The sequence below is a fragment of the Bos grunniens genome, chromosome 22 (genome assembly GCF_055505025.1).
Source record: "Bos grunniens cultivar Pamir isolate PY7600 chromosome 22, Bosgru_T2T1.0, whole genome shotgun sequence".
Taxonomy (NCBI): domain Eukaryota; kingdom Metazoa; phylum Chordata; class Mammalia; order Artiodactyla; family Bovidae; genus Bos; species Bos grunniens.
This window is the reverse complement of record NC_141186.1, coordinates 11,965,613-11,986,751: the sequence shown is the minus strand read 5'-3', so window position 1 is coordinate 11,986,751 and position 21,139 is coordinate 11,965,613. Positions and strand designations below refer to the sequence as shown.

At 38.5% G+C, this 21,139-nt stretch overlaps 1 protein-coding gene across 3 annotated transcripts in view; it reads right to left on the bottom strand.

The window, feature by feature from the left end:
- Positions 1-21,139, bottom strand: part of OXSR1 (oxidative stress responsive kinase 1) — an 87,397-nt gene that overhangs the window by 5,555 nt on the left and 60,703 nt on the right. For all 3 annotated transcript variants that reach the window (XM_086365932.1, XM_086365931.1, XM_086365930.1), the window contains 7 exons: positions 18,074-18,122; positions 17,373-17,438; positions 13,964-14,086; positions 8,275-8,310; positions 5,039-5,185; positions 3,372-3,436; positions 1,111-1,163 (listed from right to left, as the gene is read on the bottom strand). In XM_086365932.1, coding sequence (XP_086222058.1) covers positions 1,111-1,163; positions 3,372-3,436; positions 5,039-5,185; positions 8,275-8,310; positions 13,964-14,086; positions 17,373-17,438; positions 18,074-18,122 — 539 coding nt within the window. The remainder of the gene's footprint in view (positions 1-1,110; positions 1,164-3,371; positions 3,437-5,038; positions 5,186-8,274; positions 8,311-13,963; positions 14,087-17,372; positions 17,439-18,073; positions 18,123-21,139) is intronic.

Genomic DNA, 21,139 nt, shown 5'->3' with positions numbered 1-21,139 from the left:
TTAACAAATTTTAATCACTTTTCTTTGGGGATCACACTTAGTTTTTTTTTCTTCTTTTTTTTCCCCCTAAAATCATTTTCTTCTGTATTCTGGTAGGCTCTCCTTCACATCCAGTTATCCCAGGTTGCCCTATCTGAGTACATACAGTCTATGGGCATACAACTAGAAACTAAAAAGATGAGGAGAGAGTACCATCAATTAACCTCATCTCTAACTGACTCCTTCCCAAGGCCTGAACACTAAGCCCTCAGAGGGAATGAGAGGACCTCTGGGGAGGGGCTGTGCACATACTTGTGCCGACGACCAGTGATGTGAATGAGGACCTTAAAGAGTGACTGCCTGGCTTTAAGACAGAAATCAGATACATCTCTGTACATGTGCATTTGTTCTGTGTTCTCGGCACTTCAGTAAGCTGCTCATGAGACCGAGGCAGCGGGAAGACTGAGCGTGCACACAGGACAGATACCAGTAGCTGTGAGCCATCTCGCAAATACGAATTCTGAGTAACAAAGGTAAGAAAGGAAATAATAAACCTTGTCCCTGGGAGAAGTTCATGGACGGAAACTATGCGTGACGGGGCTCGGCTTCAGCTGGGAGGGAGGGGACTGGAAGCCTTGTTGTTTCCTACTGTCAAGGAGTACAAACATGCTCAGTCCTAAGACCGGAATTCGGCACACCAGCGCATCCGAGTCCGAAGTCCATTCACACCTCTTCTCAGCTGTGGGAACCGTAACCAGTTACTTCACCCTCTCTAAACCGTAATTTCATCATCTATGCAATGGGGACAATAATCTTTCCCTAGGGGCCATTTTGAAAATTTAATGAGATGCTGCTTAGCACCATGTCTGCCATAGTAAACTGGAGCTATATTTACTACTGCTTGTATTATACTACATTTTCTAAATGAGGTAGTTGTAAAAAAAAAAAAATAACCAACAAAAAATTGCGTTTTTATTTTCTTCACACGTACCCTCAACCTTTAGGCCAGGAACATTTTTATCACCCTTTAAGAGTAAAATATACCTGAAGGACAGAAACTTCACACACAGTTTCTTCAAATGACAAATGAGCAGTTATTTTGTTTTCAATGTTTTGATTTTGATGCCTCACCTCTCCCAGGAGTAAATTCAAATCGAATATCATTTAGTTCTTTTTTTGAATTCCTATGGAAGAAAACAAAACGTGTAAAATAAATTTCTGAATTTATACATTCAGAGTCTGCCTACATATATCGGGAAAGTTATGCCAAGAGAAAGATCTTTCTGTACCAAAGACCAGATGATCTGTCCTAACGAGCTCACACTGAGGGCTCAGAGCAAACAACTCAGAGTGATCATTTATTAATAACTGTCCTACAACTCTTTTAATCTAGGTCCTTCACTGGTCAATATATGCCCACTCTCATCCTTACACCCAACAAGACCGTATTAAACTAAGAGGGATATATGAAAGAGCACAGGGAGGTGTGACTAAAATGAGAGGCGGCTCTTTTCTTCCTCATCTCCACTCCTACCCCCCACACCCCCCCGCCGAGGACAGTACCTTGCCCACCACTGGGGATCAGTCTGAGCAGACTCATAGGATGAAATACGTGATGCGCCCTCAATTCCACAGGGGTTCAGAGGAGAAGGATAAAGAATATACAGACTGGGATAATGAGGAGAAACTTTAGAAATACTAGTAGTTTTTTTAGATAGGATGTAATGGACAGAAGGCTTTGGGAATGCAGAGAAGACGGAGACCGGAATGGGGTCCATACTGGCAGGAGAGTTAGCATAAGGCTCCAGAGATTAAAATGTGACTGACGAGGGCTAGTTACAGTGATTGCTCACCACACCAAGTACTGAGATTAACCAAGCTCCCTGGAGGTTCTGGTTAAAGATGGAGAAATTAGAATACCATGCACAAAGGCAGATGTGCCTGATCACTTAGGACCCAAATCCATTTTATCTAAATGATGTAGAGGGCGTAGGTCTATCTGACACATGCTTGATGTTACTGAAATCGTGCTTAAAACACAGCTCCCCAAATTCCACACAACCTGCCCAACAGGGATTTTCTCCCTCTCATGGCCTCTCTGCACTTGTCTACATGGACTTATACTTCGCTGCATATCTACTACTAAAACTTGCTTTCAGCTATGCTAGTTCAGTTAAGTACATAATAAAAATCAACTTCCAACACAGACTTGATTATTGCATTTCATTTTCTCCTTTCTCAGGGTCTTAGCACAATAGCTAATAGTGCTGTACTTAGTCTGCTTAATATGTAATTGTTCAATCTATTCTTTCTGAAAGCTAAATAAAATTAAGGTCAAATGTTCAGTATCACTTTTGTGATGTGACTGTCATGCCAAGTACAAACACCTTCAAAGATAACAATATACTAAACTGAACTTCAAAGTCTTCATCAATGAGAGTAAGACTCTAGCCTCCTCTTCCATAAACAAGTCTGGAACACAGTCCATTAAAAACCACCCTTCAAAAAGCTAACTGCATCACTTACAAGCATCCTCTCCCCTTCTGAAGCATATGTCAAGTAATATTTCATACTCTCTATTAACTGATCTAAGATTTTAAAACAAAATGTTTAAAACAGACAAGTAGTATTCTTTGTACACAATTAAAATAGGATGAAATTACCAAGACATTGTATGATCAGAACTATCTGGGTCCAGGTATACAGTATAGGCTTCTATAAAGAAAAGGTAGCCAAATCTGCTTTCTTCACGTTTATGGCATAATTTCATTGCTCCTAGTGGTAAAATCAAAACATTTTCCAAAGGGACAATAACAAAGTTTGGACTGAGATGGACACAGTGCTATATTTAAAATGGATAACCAACAAGGACTTATTGTATAGCATTGGGAACTCTGCTCAACGTTATGTAGCAGCATGGATGAGAGACGGTGGTATGGGGAAAGAGCACTTCCATGTATACATATGGCTGAGTCCCTTGGCTGTTCATCTGAAATTATCACAACATTGTTAACTGGCTATATACCGCAATACAAAATAAAAAGTTCAAAAAAATAAATAAAAATCTGAATTTTAACCATCTCTCCAAAAAATAAATAATTAGTTCAAAAAACCCCCAGAACATTCCCCAAATAGGTCTTGCTGCCTCTGCTCTAATTCTGGTCATACTGAGATGACTAGGAATTCACATGTGGAAAGAGGGGTGAGTCAATGGTAACTCAGATCCTCACACTACTGCTATTATATCTGAGGGCAATAAAACACCTGAGAGGAAACACACACAGTTCTATCCAGTTACTCTCAGGCATGCACTACGAGAAGGAGTAGCTTCCAAAGAGAAACCAGCACATTCAGAGTATTTAGAAAAGAACAACAACAAATGTCTTACTTACCGTAATCTTAGTACTAGACTGATTGGGATCTTGGTTTCTTGTGAACCTGCTCCTGAAGACAGAGCCTAAAAAGCATTGAAAGGTATAAAGTCATTGCCTGGAGTATTAAGTGTGGTGGTGACTGATGCTCGTCTAGAGATGAATCATCCATTTGGCAGCAGTTTTCTTCATCTCCAGGTGTGGGCATCCTAGTCCCCAGGACTCCCTGCTGTGGGAGGACATGCACCCTAAGGCAGCAGCAATAGCTGGATGTCAGTTGGAGTCAAACACAATTGGAAAGATCATTGTCAAACCTACATGAAATGCCACACAGAGTCACATTCCAATTTTGCATTTTTCAGACCTCTGTTCCCCTCTACAAGAGTGAAGAACAAGACACTGGGTTCTTGCCTTTAAAAAACCTGCCATTGGCCACACATCTGTAGTAAGGTCTAAACTGGCTGCTGTTCAGGAAACCACCCAACCTGGAGGTTCCAGATCTTTAATCCTCTGAAAACCATAAAGCTGTCCCTTGCTTACTGGAGGACATACGTTCTATTTAGGCTGTACATAAAATGAATCCAATCTTTTCATCAGGTTTCATAAGATGACTGTCTCCTTTCCCATATGATGGGCAGAAATGGAAAGCTTGGGCAAAGGAAAGGTTAAATGTAGTCAGGACTCTAGTCTGGAAGCACTCAGAGCAGTGGTCTCCAAAGGCAGAGCACTGCTGGGACGCAGATGAAAACACCTTAACTTCTATATTTATTTCTTCCTACCTGAATTTTAGGAAAAAACAAAATAAAAACACTGCTACTGTTTAATAAACGCGTAGACTCTTGAACTCGTACTCTCGCCACGAAGCATACTGCAGACAGTACTGCGCTTTCCCAGGGGAAGAGCGGTGGCCGCACAGCAGCGGCGGGGCAGTTCTCAGGGGGCCTTCACTCCCTCAGCACTCTCAGAGCCTTCTGATTCAATAAGGTCATGTGCGCCTGAGTGGGTGGATTCACACATCACTTTATGACATTTTAATAAAATCAACCCCCACAAAACTGACAGGTATCTTAAAAAGAGCAATGCAGGAAAACCATGGTTTGGAGATAGTATTAACAAAGGTGACAGAAGAGCTAACAGTGCTCCTCAGTGGCAGCTGCATTCTAAACTTAAGCATGTAAGGATATAATAAAAAGCTGACAAGACAGGAGCCCTTCTCATTCGGTCCACTGTCCAAGCAGCAGACACTGTTACGAGAGGGTCTCACTGTGACAGTGTGCACGCGTGTCTCGCCCAGCCTCCCGTGGCACTCCTGGAGCTCTCTAGGTGGTCCCTCAGGTGCCTAAGGCCAAGCAGTGGCATACCCCCTGAGCGGCTCCCTCTGGGGGTGGGGGCAGGCATTGAGACAGGAAGAGAGGAAGGAAGCTGACAAGAAATTTCAATCCCCCAAACTATTGCTGTTTGGGATATTTTCATCATTAACTTATTTTGGTGCTCAAAAAAAGAACCGTGTGATCCTTGTTAAACTCTCTTATCTGCACACATGTAAACCTGTGAGAACAGAATTTCTAACTTGTTTCAAAATCTACCAGGACATCATCCTTAGTGCACAAGGTGGTGTTCCACGCTAGCCTCCGCCTTCTTCCTCCACCCAGAAGGCTGACCACGGAAGAAAGCGGTCCCTACTGTACCTGAGCTGCTACTGCTGGCTCTGCAGTGGGTGGCAGGGAGACTTGAGTGGGTTGCGCAGGCGTCGGCCCTGCTGGCTGAGGTAGATGAGCAGAAATCTGTTCTGGAACTTGGAGTAAAGTACCCACAGGATCAGTTGTGGAAAATAGCTGTAACAAAAACACAAGCAGTGCTGTGTAAGCTGAGAGGAGAGGGAGGTGGGCCTGCTGACAGGCAAGCAGTGTAGGAGGGGCGACCTTTTCAAATAGTTCTTGTGTAGTGAACTGGCCCATCTCTGCAACCTCAGTACACCTCTTTAAAATGGAAGTCAAATATATCTATGCTTTTCTGTTTTTAAGAACTTTTGAAGTGTAAATTTCAGTCACTTCAGTCGCTCAGTTGTGTCCAACTCTTTGTGACCCCATGGACTGCAGCACGCCAGGCCTCCTTGTCCATCACCAACTCGTGGAGTCCCCCCAAACCCATGTCCATTGAGTCAGTGATGCCATCTAACCATCTCATCCTCTGTCGTCCCCTTCTCCTCCTGCCCTCAATCTTTCCCAGCATCAGTGTCTTTTCAAATGAGTCAGCTCTTTGTGTAAGGTGGCCAAAGTATTGGAGTTTCAGCTTCAACATCAGTCCTACCAATGAACAACCAGGACCGATCTCCTTTAAGATGGACTGGCTGGATCTCCTTCCAGTCTGAGGGACTCTCAAGAGTCTTCTCCAACACTACAGTTCAAAAGCATCAATTCTTCGGCACTCAGCTTTTTTTATAGTCCAACTATCACATCCATAAATGACCACTGGAAAAACCATAGCCTTGACTGGACGGACCTTTGTTGACAAAGTAATGTCTCTGCTTTTGAATATGCTGTCTAGGTTGGTCCTAACTTTCCTTCCAAGGAGTGTCTTTTCATTTCATGGCTGCAATCACCATCTGCAGTGATTTTGGAGCCCCGAAAAATAAAGTCAGCCACTGTTTCCCCATCTATTTGCCATGAAGTGATGGGACCAGTTGCCATGATCTTCGTTTTCTGAATGCTGAGCTTTAAGCCAACTTTTTCACTCTCCTCTTTGACTTTCATCAAGAGGCTCTTTAGTTCTTCTTCACTTTCTGCCATAAGGGTGGTGTCATCTGCATATCTGAGGTTATTGATATTTCTCCTGGCAATCTTGATTCCAGGTTGTGATTCCTCCACCCCAGCGTTTCTCATGATGTACTCTGCATGTAAGTTAAATAAGCAGGGTGACAATATACAGCTTTGACGTACTCCTTTTCCTATTTGGAACCAGTCTGTTGTTCCATGTCCAGTTCTAACTGTTGCTTCCTGACCTGCATACAGGCTTCTCAAGAGGCAGGTCAGGTGGTCTGGTATTCCCATCTCTTGAAGAATTTTCCACAGTTTATTGTAATCCACACAGTCAAAGGCTTTGGCATAGTCAATAAAGAAGACATAGATATTTTTCTGGAACTCTCTTGCTTTTTCGATGATCCAGCAGATGTTAGCAATTTGATCTCTGGTTCCTCTGCCTTTTCTAAAACCAGCTTGAACATCTGGAAGTTCACGGTTGACGTATTGCTGAAGCCTGGCTTGGAGAACTTTATGAGTTGAGGTGTAAATTTATGTCCCACTAAATCCACCTATTTAGGTATACAACTCAATGATTTTTAGAAAATTTATACTTGTATAAATATCTCTACAATCAGGTTTCAGCATTTCCATCAACTCAAAAAATTCTCCTGTGTCCATTTATAGTGAACTGTTGCTCCCACATCTAGCCTTCGGCAACCACTGATCTACTTTCAGCTTCTATCAATTTGTCTTTTGTGGACATTTCATATAGACCAAATCTTACAATATGCACTCTTTTTGTGTCTGGCTTCTTAGCACAGTTTTTTTCTGTCAGTCATGTTGTAGCAAGTATCAGTAGTCCTTTTTTTTTCCCCTTCTTCAGAACAGTAATTCTTTGTATCATATTTATTTTTAACCATATCTATGCCATCTCCTTTGCCCAGCAAAATAGCACCTACAATATACAGACTTAAGTATATACTATGAAATTCTGGAAGCGACATTTTCCTATATTGGGGACCCTCCTTTACTTATAAAGAAAGAAAATCAACCAATGAATGAATGTGAAGCTTTGTAACATTAAACATTATTTTGCATGTTTGAAAATCTCACAAATTTTAGTTATGTAACTTGGGGAAAAAAGACCAATGCTGAACACAAAATCAAGTTACACATTCAAAATTATAAATTAGTAGGGAAAACAGTATCAATGCAATGGCCAAAATTTTGAGTTAAAAGAGAAAAAAATTAAAAGGGCAATGAGATCTAATAGCTGTTATTATATAAACAAAATCAAGGAGACAAGGAAGTATTAAAATGTTGTGTCTGCTGCACTTCACAGAGAGGAAACCAAGTTATCTACTGGTTCTAATTTTTGATAGAAAAATAGAACTTTAAGATTAGTTTTGAAAATGACAATTATTATTAATATGGACTTCTCTGGTGGCTCAGACAGTAAAGAATCTGCCTCCAATGCAGGAGACCTGGGTTCGATCCCTGGGTTGGGAAGATCCCCTGGTGAAGGGAATGACAACCCACTCCAGTATTCTTGCTTGGCAGGCTACAGTCCATAGGGTCTCAAAGAGTCAGACACAACTGAGTGACTAACACTTTATTAATATGGAAGGACGGTTGCTGAAGCTGAAGTTCCAACACTTTGGCCACCTGATGCAAAGAGCCCACTCATTGGAAAAGACCCTGATGCTGGGGAAGATTGAAGGCAAAAAGAGAAGAGACCAGCAGAGGATGAGATGGTTAGATAGCATCACTGACTTAATGGACATGAATCTGAATAAACACCTGGACATGGTGGAGGACAGGGAAATCTGGTGTGCTGCAGTCCATGGGGTCGAAAAGAGTCTGACATGACTTAGGACTGAACAACAACAGGCTCCTCTGTCCATGGAATTTTCCAGGAAAGAACGCTGGAGTGGGTTGTCCTTTCCTCCTGAGCCTAGCAGGCCACAGTCCTTGAAGTAGCAAAGAGTCAGACTTGACTAAGTATGCAATGAGCATAACGCAGGTCAGCCTAACAGGAATCTGTTTAGTAGGATTTCTTTTCACACCATTTAACTAGTATAAATTCCCATTCCTATTTAAGCACATACAAAAAAATGTGTTTAACATTAAAACCAAAACAAAAGCACATATACTTTAATGACTCAAGATTCACAACTACTTACCTCAGAATTTGTTAATGATTCTTTCACTCTGGGAGACTAAAAGAAATACAAAAAAAGGAGGCTGGTTAACTGAAAACTCAGGTTACTTGTAGTCAGTTCCCAAACTGCACGGAATGGTGAAATGCAAGTCAACTCCATTTCATTCTGATCCATAATTAAATCATCGGTAACTCTAGTGAGTTTTCTGGAAAAAGAAAACTAAAATGATATTACTGTATTCTTTGTCCAGCTAGCCTGTAATGTATCAATATATTCATAGTATTTTAAGAGTTCAGAACTTTATAGCAGAAGTTTATAGCAAACATAAAGGGACTATCAGGTAGTAGGGAGGTCACATTCTTCAAAGTACAATTCTTTCTACTAATCATCACCATATTACATGCGTAATTTCTCACACTAAATGTAAACATTCAAGCTAATTATCCAATATATTCTTAAAGCAGAGTAATTCTGATTATGGACTTCAGTAAAGAAAACTTGAGCCAAAACTGAAATTCCAGTTATAATCTGCCATATGAAAATTTAAAGTTAAAATGATTTAGTAAATCATAAGTTAGCAGTAATTCTGGATACAAGCATTGGAAAATACAAAAAACAACAACATATCTCTAAACAAATTCAATTTATGTTAAATTTTACCAAATGTGAATGTCGACTTCTTATAAGAAATTTATGTTTTTAAATTTTTCATTACCATTTTATTAATGACAATCAAGGTTCATGCAATACCTAAAGCATCACAGCAAGTATATGCTAACAAAAAAAAACCTTAAAAAAAAAAAACACACCTTTGTTTGGAAATAATTCAAACTTACAGAAAAATTGTAAGAATAACACAAAGAACACTGCCATACCCTTTACCCAGACTCATCCAATATTAGCCTTTCTCCTTATGTGCTTTATCAGTGTTCACTTTCTTTCTTTTTATATATATTTAACCAATCCTGTACCATTTGAGAATAAGTTGTATATAATCATGGCTCTTTACAACTGAATAGTTGTGTACTTAAGAATTCTATTATACAACTTCACTCTACTATCAATTTCAGTAAATTTAACAATAATACTTTAATTAACTACCCATAATACAGCTTTTCCAATGACTTCCTACTATCCTTTGGGGCCTTTGTTTTTCTAGTATAAGATTCTGTCTAGGATCGTGTACTGCAGTCAGTCATCACGTCTCTCTAGATTTTATCTGATACATAATCAATCATTTCCCCTGCCTAGTACATATTCTGAATAGACTGCTCCGAATTTGTGCTCTGATGTTCCTTCATGATTTAGACTGAAATGAATTCTACATAGTGATTATCTTCTTATGGTATTGTGTTTTGGAGAATCTCATGTACCCTGTGATCCTCATTAGTGATGTTAATTTTTATCACTGAGTCAAGGCATTTTCTGATTTCTCAGGTAGGCGGTAGCTATTTTTCACCTTGCGACTAATAGGCAATCTATGGAGAGATACTAGAAGACCATGTAAATAACCTGTTTATCAAAGATTTCCCATATATTTAGCACCCATTGATGAGACAGGGATCAAGACCATCCCCATGGAAAAGAAATGCAAAAAGCAAAATGGCTGTCTGAGGAGGCCCTACAAATAGCTGTGAAAAGAAGAGAAGCGAAAAGCAAAGGAGAAAAGGAAAGATATAAGCATCTGAATGCAGAGTTCCAAAGAATAGCAAGAAGAGATAAGAAAGCCTTCTTCAGCGATCAATGCAAAGAAATAGAGGAAAAAAACAGAATGGCAAAGACTAGAGATCTCTTCAAGAAAATTAGAGATACCAAGGAAACATTTCATGCAAAGATAGGCTCGATAAAGGACAGAAATGGTATGGACCTAACACAAGCAGAAGATAGTAAGAAGAGGTGGCAAGAATACACAAAAGAACTATACAAAAAAGATCTTCATGACCCAGATAATCACGATGGTGTGATCACTGACCTAGAGCCAGACATCCTGGAACGTGAAGTCAAGTGGGTCTTAGAAAGCATCACTACGAACAAAGCTAGTGGAGGTGATGGAATTCTAGTTGAGCTATTTCAAATCCTGAAAGATGATGCTGTGAAAGTGCTGCACTCAACATGCCAGCAAAAATGGAAAACTCAGCAGTGGCCACAGGACTGGAAAAGGTCAGTTTTCATTCCAATCCCAAAGAAAGGCAGTGCCAAAGAATGCTCAAACTACCGCACAATTGCACTCATGTCACATGCTAGTAAAAGTAATGCTCAAAATTCTCCAAGCAGGCTTCAGCAATACGTGAACCGTGAACTTCCAGATGTTCAAGCTGGTTTTAGAAAAGGCAGAGGAACCAGAGATGAAATTGCCAACATCTGCTGGATCGAAAAAGCAAGAGAGTTCCAGAAAAATATCTATTTCTGCTTTATTGACTATGCCAAAGCCTTTGACTGTGTGGATCACAATAAACTGTGGAAAATTCTTCAAGAGATGGGAATACCAGACCACCTGACCTGCCTCTGGAGAAATCTATATGCAGGTCAGGAAGCAACAGTTAGAACTGGACATGGAACAACAGACTGGTTCCAAATAGGAAAAGGAGTACATCAAAGCTGTATATTGTCACCCTGCTTATTTAACTTATATGCAGAGTACATCATGAGAAACGCTGGGGTGGAAGAATCACAACCTGGAATCAAGATTGCCAGGAGAAATATCAATAACCTCAGATATGCAGATGACACCACCCTTATGGTAGAAAGTGAAGAACTAAAGAGCCTCTTGATGAAAGTAAAAGAGGAGAGTGAAAAAGTTGGCTTAAAGCTCAACATTCAGAAAACTAAAATCATGGCATCTGGTCCCATCACTTCATGGGAAATAGATGGGGAAACAGTGGAAACAGTGTCAGACTTTTATTTTTCGGGGCTCCAAAATCACTGCAGATGGTGATTGCAGCCATGAAAAGACACTTACTCCTTGAAAGGAAAGTTATGACCAACCTAGACAGCATATTCAAAAGCAGAGACATTACTCTGCCAACAAAGGTCTGTCTAGTCAAGGCTATGGTTTTTCTAGTAGTCATGTATGGATGTGAGAGTTGGATTGTGAAGAAAGCTGAGTGCCAAAGAATTGATGTTTTTGAACTGTGGTGTTGGAGAAGACTCTTGAGAGTCCCTTGGACTGCAAGGAGATCCAACCAGTCCATCCTAAAGGAGATCAGTCCTGGGTGTTCTTTGGAAGGAATGATGCTAAAGCTGAAACTCCAGTACTTTGGCCACCTCATGTGAAGAGCTGACTCACCGGAAAAGACTCTGATGCTGGGAGGGATTGGGGGCAGGAGGAGAAGGGGATGCCAGAGGATGAGATGGCTGGATGGCATCACCGACTCGATGGATGTGAGTTCGAGTGAACTCCGGGAGTTGGTGACGCACAGGGAGGCCTGGTGTGCTGCAATTCATGGGGTCGCAGAGAGTTGGACACGACTGAGAGACTGAACTGAACTGATGATCCTTATGATTGCTTTATGATGGCTATAAAATGATGAATTTCCCCATCCACTCCTACATTTACCACCACTGGCAGTTTATTGTAATGAAATATCATCATTTTCTCCCCATTTATTTATATATCTATGTATTATTTGTATAGGCCTACTGAGTCCTAGTCTTTTAATGATTTATAATTATTTCTACACTTTATGATTTTGATGGTTAAATCTCCCTAATTTGGCTAGTGGGAGCTCCTTCAACTTGGCTCTTATATTATTAAAAATATAAACCTTTTCTGTCAAAATAAGATACCCCAGATTTATCTTATATTTTCCCTGTGTAAGCCGTGGAATCAGGCATTTCTCCAGTGAACCTTTGTTCTTTTAGTAGGGCATAGCATTTGAAACCAAGTGCTGAGCATTAAGTGTGCTTACTCCTACTGTTTTCCTGACACTCTGCATACTTGTAAACTTCGATCGGACGCCAGACACTGAATTTCACCTTGTTGCATGATGCTAATTCTGTACTGCTATGAATCTTGACACTTTGTTCTAGAATACAGTTAAGCTGCTAGAAACAGTTTAATCCTTCTGGATCCTGCTTTGATGCGTTTTAGTTAGGTCTGGAGCAGTGTTCAGTCTAGGGCAATATATTATACCCCATTACTAAGAAGTCTACTGAATGCCCTGTGAATTTTAAATTTCTCCAGTCTGGCTGCTGTTGCTGGCTGTGTGAGTGCTGGGCACTGTTCTCCACATGGGTAGTTTTTTCACATACAGTAATCAATAAATATTCTGCTAAGTACTCAAAAGAGAAGCTCTAAGCTTCTTCCTCTGGATAACTCTCTCCTTCCTGGCACTCTATCAAATTTTATCTGATTTCATTTTTTACTTTTATTTACTCAACTTGGGAAAACACTTTCAAGCCACAATGTAAAGAATAATCAAACAAAACAGCCCCCAAACTGACCTGGATGTTAGAATAAGCAGAGAAGGACATTAAAATAATTATATTACATAACTTCAAAAAGTTAAGCAGAGACATGGAAGATGCAAAAGCAAACAGCACATCAAACTTTTAAGTATCTAACAACCAAACCAAACACCAAATCACAATTCTAGCATTCTGTCTGAGATGAAAAAGAGACTGCATGGCCTTAGTAGCAGATTAACACTGCAGAAGGAAAGAATAATGAACAGGCTAGCAATAGAAACTATGCAAAATGAAACTGAAGAAAAAAGAATTTTAAAAAAGTGAAAAGATCAGTGAACAGTCAGACAACTTTAAGCCTAATATACATGTTATCTGACTCTTCAAGGTGGGAGGACAGAAAAAACTATTTGAAAATATGATAGCTGAGAACTTTCCAAACTTAAAAAACACTGTAAACCCAAAGATTCAAGAAGCTCAATAAACCCTAAATATGAAATGTGGGGGAAAAAATATATAGGTATATCATAATCAAATTGCTCAAAACCATACATAAAGAAAATAATCTTAAAATCAGTCAAAGTTAAAAGAAATGTGACTTGTAAATGAATAAGGTAAGTAAACAAGCAGATTTCACACTGGAAACAATGCAAACAAGAAAACTTTGGAACATATTATTTAAAATACAGGCCCATCTCATTTTATTGCACTATGCTTTCTTTACTGTACTTTGTAGATATCATAGTTTGTTTGTTTTACAAACTGAAGATTTGTGGCAACCCTGAATTGAGCAAGTCTATCAGTGCCATTTTTCAAACATTATTTGCTCACTTCATGTCTTGGTGTCTATTTCTAACAAAAACTAACACACTCACACACACTATCTGGGATATACAAAATGAAAATAAGGTACACTGTTCCTCTTCAGATAGAAGGTTAACAAATTTTAGGGACTAGGTTTCAATTGTTAGGCTTTCAAGTTCACTAATCTTTTCTTCTGAAATGTCTAATCAGCCATTAATCCAATCCAGTGTACTTTCATCTCAGACATTGTAGTTCTCATTTCTCAATTTAGGTCATTTTTATATACCCTAAATATTATTAGAGTAAAACTGATATTTCAGTCCCCCTCTCCATGGAGATTTACTTGGGCTCCTGTTGTTAATAAGGTGTTCAAAATATTCTGTTTTTTTTTATATTTTATCTGGTTAAGCTGAACAGAACCACAGAATATAGTATTATCTAAGTGGCTTCAGACAGTAAGACAGAACTCTATAGCTAAAGCATATAGTTTAACAAAACATACCCTGAGTTGTGAAATTGCTGCTTTTCCTTCCTCACTTTCTTCATCAAATTCATCATCACTCCACTCCCAGCCACCATCTTCTGTCTTGTGAAGACGGCCACTAGAGCCTGGTACTCTCCGAACCTGCTCGTTAGGAAGAGAGACATGGGCTGTGGCAGTGTTTGACACTTACGGGATAGAAAAGTCAACCATATTTCTCTCTCCTTCTATTACTTCAACACAGTAAGCAGATAATAATTCTCCCATATAGAGTCACATCCACGATCCCCCACTTGCTTTCTGTGCCCCATCTCAACTATGTCTTTACTCACAACCACTGGCTTTCCCAGTACTTTGACAGTCTGAGACTGCATATCATCCAAATCCCTCTTATGTGAAGTCAGATGGAGTCTGAGTAATGGCTTCCTATCTTCAGACATCAAGAAAAAAATGGGGGCAGTTTAAGCTCCAAATAAATAAGTTCAAGATAAAGAAGATTATGGTTTTTTTTTCAATTTTAACTTTTAAAATCACAATTTATGTCGGTTCAAGAGGACTACAGCTGTGCAAATCTTAAGAAAAAGAGCAGTCCCCTAACTTTCATCTTCTTTCCCACAGGCAACCACTTTCAATTCATTTTAGCTTATTCTTTTAGAATGTATATATATTCATCTCTCTGAGTAATCTGTTCTTATTATTACCCCTTTTCTGGTTTTAGAAATTATCTATTGACTTCTTGCTACAGAAGATGAGAACTTAACCCTATTATTAATTCCCTACTTTTTTCAAGATACACTGTAATTTTGGGTAAATTAATACATGATTATATAAACTATACAGTTGAACCATATATATTACAATTACTTTTCTTTCCTGCAGAACTTTTTTATTTCTCCTGGAGTTAACATTTGCTTTCTTTAAAAAAAAGTTATTTATTTTTGGGTCTTTGTTGCTGCATGCAGCCTTTCTCAAATTGCAGCGAGGAGGGGGGATATTTTCTAGCTGCAGTGTGTGGACTTCTGAGTCGGAGCACAGGCTCTGAAGTGTGGGCTGAGTAGTTGCAGCACATGAGCTTAGTCGGCCTGTGGCAGGTGGACTCTTCCTGGACCAGGGATCAAACCCTGTCCCCTGCATTGGTAGGTGGATTCTTAACCACTGGACCACTAGGGAAGTCCTGCTTATTTCTTACTTGTCATATTTATCCCTAGATTCTCTGTTATGTAAAGCTCCTCTCACCGTATTCATATCCATTAGGTATTCATCAGTGTCATCTTCTTGAGGAAGCCTCTCACCAGAGCCCCGCGATCTGTTCCATCAGACTGACACCAGGTTTGGTACCTCAGATCTCACGCTATCAAGCAGAGGACTATGCTTCCTCAATCACATGACTTTCCTATTCTTACTTTAAGCACTTAACTCTACTATTAGCCTGGTGTATTTACTAAAGCTGTACATTTCTAAATATAATTTGATTCCATTCCCACACTCAATAGTTTGCCTGGTAAAAAAAGAAAACAATTCTGGGTTAGAAAATATTTTTTTTTCCCTAATGTTCAACGTAAAGCTCCATTGTGATGTGGCTTCCAGAGATGCTGCTGCTGCTGCTGCTATGTCGCTTCAGTTGTGTCCGACTCTGTGCGACCCCATAGACAGCAGCCCACCAGGTTCCCCCGTCCCTGGGATTCTCCAGGCAAGAACACTGGAGTGGGTTGCCATTTCTTTCTCCAATGCATGAAAGTTTAAAGTGAAAGTGAAGTCACTCAGTCGTGTCTGACTCTTTGCAATCCCATGGACTGCAGCCTACCAGGCTCCTCCGCCCATGGAATTTTCCAGAGATGCTACTGAGGTCCTTATGACTGTTGATTCTACCTGTAATCTTTCCCCGTTGTCTGGAAGGCTACAGGATCTTTTCACCTCCAGTATTCTGAGCTGATGCAATGAACATGAATTAGGGCAAACTTTAGGAGATGGTGAGGGACAGAGAGGCCTGGCGTACTGCATGCAGTCCATGGGGTCGTAAAGAGCTGGACATGACTGGGTGACTGAACAGCAACAGCATTCTGAGCTACTGTGGTAATGTGCTTTAGTGTTGATCTACCTCCATTCATTGCGCTGGGTACTTCAGCTCTTTCAAACTGGAAATTCATGAAATTTTTCTTGAATAATTTTTCAGTGATATCTTTTCTTCTGTTTTTCTGTTTTCCTTTTCTGGAACTCCTTTTACTTAAATGTTGAGCCTTCTCAAATAATCCTCTAATGTTCTCATCTTTTCTGTCTCTTGGCTTTTTGGCTCTGTTTTCTGGAAAATTTCCTCAACTTTACCCTAAAATCTTTGTAATGAATTTTTTCATTTTTTCTATAATGTTTTCAATTCCCAAGAGCTTTTTGTTGGTGGTAGTGCCATTCTCTAAATGCTTCTTTTCTTAAATTAACAGCTAAGGCATAATTCACATAACACTGATCCATTCAAGGTATTACAATCCAATGATTTTTAGTATGTTCAGAGTTGAAAAACCATCTGTACGATCAAATTTCAATCATCTTCATCACTCTTTCCACTTCCCACAAAACATCCCATACCCATTAGCAGTCCTACCCAATCCCTTACAATCTGCTCAAGTCCCAGGCAATCAGTAATCTACTTTCTGTCTCTATACGTTTGCTTGTTCTGGATATTTCACATAAGTAGAATCATAGAATATGTCTTTTAGTTAGCATAATGTTTTAAAGGTACATCCATGTTATGGCATGTATCAGTACTTCATTCCTTATTACTGCTGAATAATATTCCATTGTATAGGTTCATGATATTTTATATATCCATTTATCAGTAGATGGACATTCAGTTTGTTTCCACATTTTAGCTATGAATAATACCTCCATGAACATTCATGTACATATTTTTATGTGTACAAATTTTCAGTTCTCTTGGGTATGGCTAGGAGTAGACTTGCTGGGTCATATAGTAACTTTGCTCAGTCTTTTGAGAAACTGCCACAAAAGTGACCACACCATCTTCCATTTCCATCAGTAATGGGTGAGGATTCCAATTTCTCCACATCTTTATCAATACTTGCTATTGACTGTCTTTTTTGTTATAGTTATTCAGGTGGCTGTGAAGTGGTGTCTTCATTGTTTCTGAATGGTGCAAAGAAACTTCCCAACTTCCCAACTCACTCTGGTAGTTGCAAACAGTGATTTAACACAATTTAGAATTAATTATGTACCATACTTTTTCATTCCAGTTGAAAGCGGAGCACTACTGAGGCATAGACTATTGCTAAAAGAATATATCAAGCATGCTAAAGAAAAGACTGAAAGAAAATGAGTAATATTCATACTGTTAACATAGCATTAGTCAAATACACTTTCAAAACACAAAAGTAAAACTTCTAATTTCTCAGAAAAATTGAGTTAAATCCACATTTACCTTTTTAGCTCTTTCAGAAATGGTTGGTGCTCTCTGCAATATTTTTTCTTGAAGAAATTCTTTATTCTGGAGAGGAAAAATAAGTTTTCTTTTCATAAGAAGTTTTTACTGAACAAAAAAATTGACATAGAAATATTCACCACTATTAATGTGGTATAGTAACTGTTTTTATAAAGTTTGAGAAAAGCTTCTATTCTTTCATTCTGAAGATCCTTTAGTATAATACTACCATGACTTTATAAACTGAGAGAAAGCTTTAATGTATTGCATGAACCACCATGAAAAGTGGTTCTATGAAAAGTTTGCTTTAACATACGACCTTTGAGGTTGTGGTCCCACATTTCCCAACTACAGTAACATCCTATTTATCCCATATCTTTGGGAAATGAGATGTTTACTAATTCAGTAGTAAACCCTAAAATTAGAGTTCAGTATATTTCACAGAATTTTCCACAGATTTTATTTATAGTGGTAATATTAATTTTTCCTGTTTTAAGTTTTACCTGATACTTAAATTAATTTATAGAATAATATATTTATCTTAAATATGTTGTCTAAATAATGGCCCCAGCAATTATTTGACCTACCATCATTCTTCCAGAAATAATCATCTGAAGGTAATGCAACCTCTGAACAGTGAACCTAATGTAGGTGTTTGAGGAGGATCATCTGAATACATGAAACAAGTTAGAATGTCCTACCTTGGCTTTTTGGAAAAACTTGTGCCTTAGCAGTTCTGCTGCTGTTGGTCTAAAACCAGAAAAGAAAGTTTTTATAGTTAATTGAAGTGGAATATGGGTTTTCATCTTCAAAAATGAAAACATGATTTCTTGAACATCAAGATAAAACTCAGTGCACTCCACTGTCCTTAACCTGCTAAAAATCAAAAAGGAAAAGCTCAGTACAAGGCATAGAACAGAATTAAAAACTCAAATAGAAGTTTTCTGATAACATTATAGGCTCTTGCAAAAATTCATTAGTGAAATGTTTCTTTTAGAAGCATGATTTCTTAATGGCTTTCAATATATTTGCTATTTAATATTATTTCCCACTAAGTTGGCTTTATCTACTTTGAAGAAGCAAAAAACATACATTTAAACTGACAAATCAAGAACTGTGCTTCCTGCCACATAATCACCTGTAAGTCTTCAACTTAGGTAATTACATATTCTTAAAAAATAATTTCACAATTTCCTTTAAAAAACTGAAGATTCTAAGAGTAATGTATAGTTTCCAAATTTAATCTAAACTTAGTTTTTAACTGTGCAGTCTTACTTCATTTGAGTAAAGGCATTGTTGTCAACTTCACAAACTAGTATGAGAATAAAGAATAAACAAATGCTACACTTAAGAAATTGGACCTGATGGACGCCACATACCTACCATGAAACGCTGAACAAGTCACTTCTCTAAGGTTCAGTATTACCTGGCTAAATCCCTAAAAGCAGTGGTTCTTAAACACTGCTGTGCATTATAATATCTGGGAGTGAAAAAAAAATCCTTTCAACTAAAGAGATGAGGGTCATAATCTAGCTATGTAAGAACAAGGCAGCAGGTAGCTTAGGTTTTGTATTGCCCTCCTGGAATACAGTTGGCATACCAGATGGGAACTGCCACACGAGAGAAATAAACTATCTTACAAATATAAAAAATCCCAGGCTGTTCCCTGTAACAGTTACAGCAGAATCCGTGGGGGCAAACCTGGGTGCGGTTTTTAGAACTCTGCAGGTGGATACCAAAGTGCACTCAAGCTTGAGAACCAGGGCCTCAGAGGACTTTCATAGAAATCAAAAGACAGAATAAACGTGAAGTGCTATGCAAACTCAAAACAGACGTTACCATTCCTACTTTTCATTCAGTCACAATTTCAGTATGTTTAACAGTTTAACAACACTGTTTTTTATGATTTGTTCCTTTCTTATGGGCTCACTTCCTCTTTCTAAAATACACTTCAGAGGAGTTCTTTATGTGATAAAACATGACTGGAAAACTCAATTTTTGACTGAAAATTATTTCAGAAATTAATTTCAAATAATTTCAAAAATTATGCTTACTGGTGAATGAGTTTGACTAGATTTAGAGAATTCTGGGTTAACAGTTATTTTCTCTCAGCATTGTTCCACTATAGTGTTTGGCCTTAACTGTTGCTATCGGGGAAGTGGTTTGTCCATCTGCCTGCTATTCCTCAGTTAGGTGATCTGTTCTCTCAGGCTGCATTTAAGACCTTCTCTTTGTATTTGTGTCCACTAGTTTCATGACAATGTATACAAGTGGAAAAAGAGGGGTACCGCGTGGAATCAAGGACAATAATTCCTTAGCCTGAAAATACAGATATCTCATCAATTCAGAACATTCTCGGCCATTATTCCTTCGAATGTTGCTTCCAGGTCACAGTGTGGGGTTTCACTGTGTGTTTATAATTCTGGATTGTGATCCCTTCAGTGCAAGAATTGCAGCGACCTGGGTGTTGGAAGTAGTCTAACAGTGCAGTTTCTGACTGCTTCTGCCAGAAACAAAACTGGCTTAGTAATAACTGTTTTACTTTCTAATCCTGTGGGTTCCTGGATAATATGGGTATAAATTCAGACTGTAAACCTGTGGAGTGTTGAAGTCAGAGGGCTTGATTATTCAGGAAAGATTTCTGTTGTGTTTGTGTGATGACAGATTTTTGTTGTTGTTGTTGTTCTCTGATCTATCCTTTCACACAGGATGCATACTTATCAATGTTCTAGCTTTAAGCAGAAATCTCAGTTCAAAATACCCATATGGGTGGGCCCTGTATCTCATTTTTAGTACCCACTTGGAAGTTAAAACTCCAAACCAGTAGGTTACTAGACTGAACAGTGTTGCACTGAAGGCAGCCACAGGATGAGTTTATAATTCTTGGATTTATGGCTTCCTTGTTAATTCTGGCATCTGAAGACCTCCCTTTATTACAAGTTCATCTCTATTCTTATGATTTTAAGTTTGACAGATTTGTCCAGAATGTCTAAGTGTTTGTAACAGAACTCTGTTATTTCAGTCAACTAATTTGGGAGAAGCAAAACTGTTCCCTATGTTTTAATACCAGTGTATTAAGAAAGAGGAAAAAAGTTCTAAAATGACAGGTTTGAACTTTCCTGCCTATTTTTCTTACCCTTTCCAATATTTGCAACAGTAAATTTTGAAGCCCATTAAATATACTGAAAACATGATCAAGGAAGTCAATTCAAACCTTTTAGTTTTGTTGAGCTTTAGAAAAATCAAAAAAATCTTTTAGTGCTACGAAGCTGAGTGGTCTATATACCACGTGAAACAGAAAAATATGACAGAGTGAGAACACGGCCCAAGATTAGAAATCAGGAGTTTTGACTGACGTCAAAGATAAAAGATTATGTGCAATAATCTTTAACTTCTATGCTTCTGTTTAATTCATAGATACACACATTAGATGATCATGTTTCTTTAACTCACCTGCCATTCAATTTTTCTAGTGTTAATAATAAGCTCTTTGATTTTTTGGTCTACTTAACTAAAATACCTTTCTAATAAGGAAGAAAGTATGACTATTTGACATTAAATATAGTATTTGCTATTTCTCCTGTTAATAAAATCATAAAGAACATCAAGATACTGGTTTATTTATAACTCTTATATGCAAATTAAAAATAAGCCCTCCCACTAACTTGGCAGCTCATTAACAAATACATTTATAACTCTAAGAAATTAACCAAGAAATAGCTTAACTATTTAGGGTGCACTGTATACTAAAAAGAAGGGAGAAAGTA